The following is a 7,727-nucleotide window of genomic DNA, read 5'->3' as shown; positions in this document are numbered from 1 at the left end:
GAGAGGTCTTTTATATTGTAACAAGACAAATCCATCTGTCAATGCATCAAGGAATCCAGCATTCAAGTTTACATGAGAAACACAACCTCAAAACATACAACACTGCTGTTGCCAGGTTTCACACACACACACAGAGGTTCTCTGAGCCACCCCCTCGGGTGCTGTCCCTGAAAGAGTTGGCTTAGTTGCTTTGAATGGGCCTGTAAGTACCCTTGGTTGTTACAACTTCTTTCAAAGCCAAGCTAAACACAAATGCTTTTTCCCAAACCGTGTTCCCTGCACACACAAATACCCCACCTTATTTTTTGGTTTGAGTCCTTAATGATTCACCCTGAGAACAGGGTGCCCTCTGACCTGAGAAATGGACCAACCCCTTGCTGGTATCACGAGATGCCAGAAGGGCAGAGGGTAGAGAACCTCAGGAGTCCTCTCACAAGTCCTTTATTACAGCGTTGCAGAGTGCCCAGCATGACAGAGAGAGTGTCCTTAACATCACAAGGCCCAGGAGCCCTTAACAGAAGAAGTAGCTAACAGGAGTGGAAGTCCCTAAGCCAATCTCTCTTGCCCGAAGTACCTCATTTTGATAGACTTTCTTACCCCTCCCACTGATTCATGGCACCAGTAGCATCCAGCCCTGTGTACAAACTAAAGCATGCTCCAATCAAAGGTGCCAGCAAGTCTGACATGCAGGATGTTGTTCTTGGCTCACACAGGAAAACAACTTTGCAGCTTGGAGTTGGTCAGCAGAGAGTCAGAGGCTCTATACATGGCCCTGCAGCTGCCCTGGTTTGCAGAACAGCAGCTGCAGGATAGGAAAGGAGGAGAAGCAGGGAATTCTAAAGCAAGGGATCAGCACCACCTGGCATCCAGCGCTGGCTCACCAGCCCTAAAGGCTTCCCACAGTGGGGCAGCTCCACACCCCCAAGTTGCTCTCACAGGTTGAGAGTTTCCCAGTCCCACCTGCAGTTGCACTTCCTTAGCTGCTTCCCAGTTCCTTGCCCAAGTGCCTTTCTGGGGTTCTCTGCACATTGGATAGCTCCAGACTGTGCCTGTGGCAGTTATTTGTGGGGAGAGGTCTCTCCAGCTGAAGACCATGACATTTGCACAGGCACTTTCAGCTCCCAGTGCAGCATCTTGAGCACAGGACTTGTGGCTTTGTGCAGCAGCTCAGCCAGCTCCAGCTTGAGTAGCAACAGCTCACGGTTCTGCCAGGCACACTGATTAGAGCTGCAGAGCTAAGCTCAGAGCCAAGTGTAAGACAGACATGCTGTGAGAGCATTTCTGAGCACTGTTCTGAGGCACAGCATCTTTTCTTGTCGTGATTTCACTCTTTACACTCTTAAAGCTCCTGAAAACTCAGTAGTCAAAGAAATCTCTTTCCACTTCTGGGTGGATGGAAAGGCTGAGGGAAGCCCCAGGTCAGCAGGAATGTATCAGGAACACTGCTGAGCTAGGGAGAAGGCTTTTGGAGGCCCCAGGCCTGCTGCAAAGCAGCAGAGTTCTGTAGTGGAAAGCTGACAGAAGATCTCCAAGGGCTTCCAAACACCTCCCTGAGATCCTCTCTGCACCCTCCAAAGATTCTGAAAATCAATCCTAGAACTCTCCAGGGCCCCCAAAACACCTAACATCCCTTGGCAGAATGAAAAAAACACTGAGATGTCCCTGAGAACCTCACTTTGACCTCCCTGAACTGGGCACACAGCTGCAGCCCCATTCCTAGGGGGCAAATGCCCTCAGCATTTGGGCATTGTGGGCAGGGATGTCTAAGACACAAACAAACAGGCAGGATTTGGGTAACTTTGGCCTTGTATCAGCACAACTGGGCAATGGACAGAGGGATTTTTACCCCAGGGAGACATAAATTGGGGAAGAACCAGACAAACCCTGGTAAAGCTCAGCCCAGCTCCAAGGGCAGTGCTTACTCAGCACTGCAATTGTTCTCATCAGCACTAATTGCTGTTCAGAAGGGCAGGAGGTGTTTGTTCCTGCTGGAGCCCCTAGCCTCTGACAAATGCAGAGGGAAAAGGAGGTGATTTGGTGGTGGAAAGGCCCTCTCAGAGGAATCATGATTATCCCAACAGATTCTGGGTGACTCTATGCCTCCCCTCCAGTGTGGGCTGAGCTCTGGTGTGGGTGGCACAGTGCACGTTGAGGTGGCCTTTCTGAGTGAAACTCTTGCCGCAGTCAGGACATGTGAAAGGTTTGTCTCTGGTATGCACACGACGGTGCTGGATTAGCTTAGACCTGCAGGTGACGCTCTTGTCGCAGTCAGCACAGCTGTAGGGTTTCTCACCGCTGCGGATGAGTTGATGCCGGATGTATGAGGTGCTCGTGGTGAAGCTCTTGCCGCACACAGCGCAGGGGAAAAGATGCTCTCCGGTGTGGATGCGGCGGTGGATGCTGAGGCTGGAGCTGTGTTTGACTTTCTTGCCGCAATCCAAGCAGCTGAAGGACTCCTCAGTGCCATGCACACTGCGGTGCTGGCGAAGGGTGGCGCTGTGAGTGAATGTCTTGCCGCAGTCCTTGTAGGTAGAGGACTTCTCAGTGGTGTGGGTGAGGTGGTGTTGCCCGAGATGAGAGCTCCGGCTGAACCTCTTCCCACAGCTGTCACAACTGAAGGGCTTCTCACCTGTGTGGGTGAGGTGGTGTCGCCTGAGATGAGAGCCCTGGCTGAACCTCTTGCCACAGGTCTCACAACTGAAGGGCTGCTCACCAGTGTGGGTGCGGCGGTGGATGCTGAGATCAGAGCCCCGTGTGACACTCTTGCCACAGGTCTCACAACTGAAAAGCTGCTCACCATGCTCCATCTTGTAATCTTTTTGCTCCTCCACCCACTCCTCCACTCCCTTGGTGCTGCACTTGGGTTTATTCCAACTTGATCTCTGGGTGATTCTTATCCTCCCACCTCTTGTCTGGGTCCTTCTGTGAGGCCATACTGTGGCAGGAAGGGGTCACAGCTGTGCAATAGGGAAGATGGAAGCACCTGAGCCCAGGACCTCAAACTCTCAGATCCTGCTAGGGTCATGACAGTCCCTGACTCCCAGCACCAGATGGAGGAAAGAATGCAGAGGAGACCTCAAACCTTCAGTTTCTGCCACAGTGTGGGCACAGACCTCTAATACCTGGGCTGAGACCCCAGGTTCCTATGATCAGTGCCCTGAGGTACCCTGGGACTTACAAGTGGTCTTGTCCCACTCTCCTCGAGCCTGGGGGCATTGGCAGGGTGGTCCCTGGCCCAGGCCCTGTCCTTTGATCTCCCCTGGATCAAACAATGGAGGCAGCAGCACTGACTAAGGAAAACCAAACCACCTCCAACCTTCTCCCACCACCCTCCAGATCCCAACCCCCAAACATCACCTCCTGCTCACAACTGACCCCCAGCAGCCTGGAGCATTCCTCAACTCCCACAACACCTGATGTGCCTCAGAGCTCCTGAAGAGGTGAAATATGCTGGACAGGAGGAGGTGGAGGAGGCTGGGAGCTGCCCTGGGGGCCTAGGATCCTGCTGTTGCCCCACTCTGGGTTTCTTACCTTTGGCCTGCTCCAAGGGGCAGATCTGCAAACTCTGCTCTTCCACAGCACACAGGGGCAGGGATGAAGGAGAGAGGACTCAGCCCCTGACAGAGACAAGCAAAGGGCTCAGAGGAGAGCACTGACCTGCAAGGGATGGCTCAGCACTGCCCACGACCAGGCAGCACAGCCACAGCACACAGCCAGCGCTGATCAAGATGGGAGGCCCCAAAAAGTGCAGACTCAGCTCCTTGCCCAGCACACAGCCTCCAGCACACAGCTGCAGGCCAGCACCACAACACAGCTGCCTCCACACAGCCTCTCCCAGGCCTTGCCTCAGCTTCCTCCAACTGCCTGCCCAGGCCTCTGCTGCCTGCAGCTGCATTTGACAGCACATCTTGCTCTGGACCCACCTGTCCTCCCTGGCCCTACCCCCACCACACCCACTCTGTGCTCAGCTCTGCCCTGCACACACCTCTCTGCTGCCCACTCCCCAAGAGAAGATCAGAGCAGCCCTCAGGACACACACAAAGGCAGATTCATGATCTCTGGAGATGCAGCAAAAGGGGGAAGGGACTTGGGCAGCTTCTTGCTAAACCTCTTCAGCCCTCACTGGGATGCTGGAGGAGTCTCTGCCTCCTGCCCAAACCTCACACCTCCAGCACCCTTCACACACCTGCAGCCCAAAGACACTCACTGGAAAGGGTTTGGCTTCCTTCTCTCCCTGACCATTTCTCTCAGCTTGCTCTTTGCAGCTCTCCTGGAGCTGCCACTCCACAGCCCCAAGAGAAAAGGAGGTTGGATGGGAGGGCACAGTGCCCAGGGGCTGCTGTTCATCTCCCAGCTGAACCATGCAGAGCTGCAGCACAATTCACTCCTTTCACCTCCTCAAATGCTGCCAGATTCTGCCATTCCCTGCACACACATTTGTCACCTGGGCCCTGGATCCTCTCCCCTTCTTGGGGGGACAAGGCCTAATTCCTGCCTGGCCATTCTCAGGCCCTTCCCTCATTCCCAACACATCCATGGCCCTGCTGCCTTGGCTGTCCATGGACCTGTGTCCCCCCACCTCCACTGCCACTGCAGCTGGAAGGGTGGAGTGGGAAATGCTGTGGCTCAGGAAGCCTCTAAGGAACTGGGCTGGAAGCAGCAGCACAAGAATGGAAGGGGTCTGAGACTAAAGGCTGAGATCAGCTGGAGGGCTGAAAGAACAGCACCAAGCCAAGGGGGGGTTACAGATGAGGGCTGGGGAGGGACCCTGCAGCCACCTCAGGCAGCAACTGAGGAGAGCAAGGGGGACAGAGAGGGAGTGGGACCTCAGGTGACTCCTGCCATGGGGGATGGCTGGGCTGTGTGGCTAGGAGCCCTGAGTGCCTGCTTGGGCTGTGCTGGATGTCAGGAGGGCTCAGGGGACTGTCCTGAGCCATGCAGGGTTTGGGGCTTTGAGCTTCTGGGGTCAGCTGCTGCCAGCACCATTGGAGGTAGGAGCCAGGCAGAGCCTCACAGCTGCTGAACTAAGCCCTCCCACACCCTGCAGCCTTCACCCTCCATCTCTCCAACCATTGTTCCATCTGCACTCACTTGCTGCTCTATGAGAGCAAGGGCTCAAGGGCCCAAGGGCTTTCTCTCTAGATTCAGGTGATGAGATTTTCAGTTCCCTTTCTCCTTCCCTTCAGTCTGGTGTTCCTTCTCCTGCACTAGTGCCTGCTGGGACAGGATCCATGGGATTAAGAGGAACCCAGTGGCAACTTCTGGGGAGCCTCAGATTCACAGGAGGTGAGCTGCTCCATGCAATGTCCAGAGCAATGTGAACCCTACAGCACTCAAGGGAACAAATAGTTAGAGAGCAGCCCCATGGAGGACCGGGGAGTTCTGGTGGGCAGCAAGTTCTGCATGGGACAGCAATGTGCCCTGGTGGCCAAGAAGGCCAATGGGATGCTGGGGTGCATTTGGAAGAGTGTGGCCAGCAGATCCAGGGAGGTTCTCCTCCCCCTCTACTCTGCCCTGGTGAGGCCCCACCTGGAATATTACATCCAGTTCTGGGCTCAAAAGGGACGGGGATCTGAGCAGAGTCTGTGAGGATGCTGAAGGGTCTGGAGCACTGCCTGATGGGAGAGGCTGAGAGCTCTGCAGCTGTTTAGTCTGGAGAGGAGAAGACTGAGAGGGCATCTGATCAATGTCTATCAATATCTGAGGGCTGGGGGTCATGAAGCAAGAGGCAGGGACAGCCTCTGCTCACTTGTGCCCTGGGATAGGACAAGGGGCAATGGATGGAAACTGCAGCACAGAAAGTTCCACTTCAACAGCAGGAAGAACTTCTTTACTGTAAGGGAGACAGAGCCCTGGAGCAGGCTGCCCAGAGAGGTTGTGGAGTGTCCTTCTCTGGAGCCTTTCCAGTCCTGTCTGGATGTGTTCCTGTGAGACCTGCACTGGATTCTATGGTCCTGTTCTGGCAGGGGGACTCAGAGACCTCCAGAGGTCCCTCCCAGGCCCTAACATCCTCTGACCCTGTGAATTGTCACAGGGCTCTGAATCCAAAGGAGACCCCGATAGGAAATACCAAGGTTCCAGCTACAAATCATGAAGTCTGTCTGAGCTTCATCTTCAAGGATCCTTCTGAAGTCACCTTCCACTGCCCCCTTGGGCTCTTCTGGGCACTCAGCTAATGTATCCATGTGGCAAGTCCAGCTGCCTTCAAAGCAGTGGAAGTTGTTCACAGAAGCTGAGAGGCTCTTTCCATTTTGCTTGGAGGGGCTCCTGATTGTCCTGGGTTGAGCTGACTCTGCTGCTGTTATCCAGACCATGCTGCAGCCATGCCAGCCTCAGAAATGGAAGTGCTGGCTGGAGCAAAGGATGATGGATCTTGAAGTTCAGATTGCAGCATGGGAGGCTTCCTGTTCCAGTTGCTGCTTCTGGGTTCTGGGATTTTTGGGTGCTGGCTGCTCTGCTGGGATGGCAGTGGGACAGGGAGGGGTAGGGGAGCAGCTCCCTGCTTTGGGCTTTTGCCTTGCTTGCTGCTGCTTGCTGCTGCTTTCCACTGTGCCTTTTCTGCACACAGGCTGAGGTCACTGTGCTTTTGTATTCTGATGATCTGATTTGCTCAGGAAACTCTTCTCTCATTTGTTTCTGTATCAACACAAAGAGGTTTTGTGTGGTGTTCTCTTCCCCTCAGTTCTGTGTTGGGGGAGGCAGAGAGGTTAAGCTGCTGGTTCAGCTGAACCCAGTACATTCCTTTTCTGGAGCCCAACATGGGGCAGGAAAGCAGCTGCCTTAATGAGGACAGATTTTGGCAGGATTGAGCTAACAAAAAGAGAGGATAAGAGGATTCAATTAAGGCTTGAGGCTTGTCAACAGTTTGACAGAAGTTTTCTTACCTGTGGTGTGTTCACTTTGTTGATGGATTTGCTTTCAGGGGGCTGATGAGCTGCAGTCCTGTTTGTGCTGCTGATGGTGCTGAGTGTTAGCTTAGGGCAATGGCTCAGAGCTGTGCTGCCCACTGCTGGGCAGCTTGCTCTGGTTTCATCCAGAGCAATACAGGACACTCCCAAGGAAACCACTGTGAGATCTGCCCAGATGCTGGATGCTGAGGAGTGGCAGGGGGTGGGGGAAGGAAGGGGCAAATTCTTAGACTGGTGGTCACCTCTGGTGCTTTGGAATTTCAGCCCTGAGCAAGTGCAAAATCCTCCCCAGCTGGGGAAAGGTTTGGGCAAAGTCTGTTGTCAGCCTGGGAGTTCCTGAGAGACAGAAATCACTGCAATGTGCTTGGGCCTGGCCCATGCCTCTTGAGCCCTTCTCATCTCTGTGCAGAGGGCTCAGGAGCAAGGGAATGTCTCTGGACCTACAGACAGTGCCAGAGGCATGGCAGCTGCATCAGAGAAGCAGCCTGAGCCAGGATCAGCTGCCCCTTGTAGTGAATGGTGCTTATGACCAGGATTGTGCCCCAAATATTACCAGAACATGCTTCTGTGTGTGTGACTCAAACCCCCTTTGTCTCCCTTCCCTTCTGTGGCAGGGGGGACCTTGGTACCACTGAGTCCAGTTAAACAATCTACCTGGGCATGTTTGCACCCCTGTGGCAAACAAGGCCCAGGCTACATGTTTGTTTGCCCTGTTTAGGGCGTGTGCTTGTGCTTATTTGGCAAAGGATCAGCTCCTTGGTTAATTATTGTGTCAGCAGGGGATGCTCACTGGAGCAGCATTCTTTGGGGCAGATGGGA

The 7,727-nt window shown here is 54.1% G+C and overlaps 1 protein-coding gene across 1 annotated transcript; it reads right to left on the bottom strand.

The window, feature by feature from the left end:
* Positions 1-2,069: 2,069 nt before the first annotated feature.
* Positions 2,070-2,807, bottom strand: LOC128899311 (oocyte zinc finger protein XlCOF15-like). Its single transcript, XM_054177690.1, has one exon. It carries the CDS (start codon positions 2,805-2,807, stop codon positions 2,070-2,072), a length of 738 nt encoding a protein of 245 aa, XP_054033665.1.
* Between the last annotated feature and the right edge of the window lie 4,920 nt (positions 2,808-7,727).

The sequence above is a fragment of the Dryobates pubescens genome, chromosome 43 (genome assembly GCF_014839835.1).
Source record: "Dryobates pubescens isolate bDryPub1 chromosome 43, bDryPub1.pri, whole genome shotgun sequence".
NCBI classification, from domain to species: Eukaryota; Metazoa; Chordata; class Aves; order Piciformes; family Picidae; genus Dryobates; species Dryobates pubescens.
Note: the sequence above shows the minus strand (reverse complement) of the source record. Positions and strands in the feature narration are given on the sequence as shown.

Coding starts and splice junctions, on each gene's coding strand:
- LOC128899311 (XM_054177690.1), bottom strand. CDS start 2,807: ATGGAGCATGGTGAGCAGCTTTTCAGTTGTGAGACCTGTGGCAAGAGT.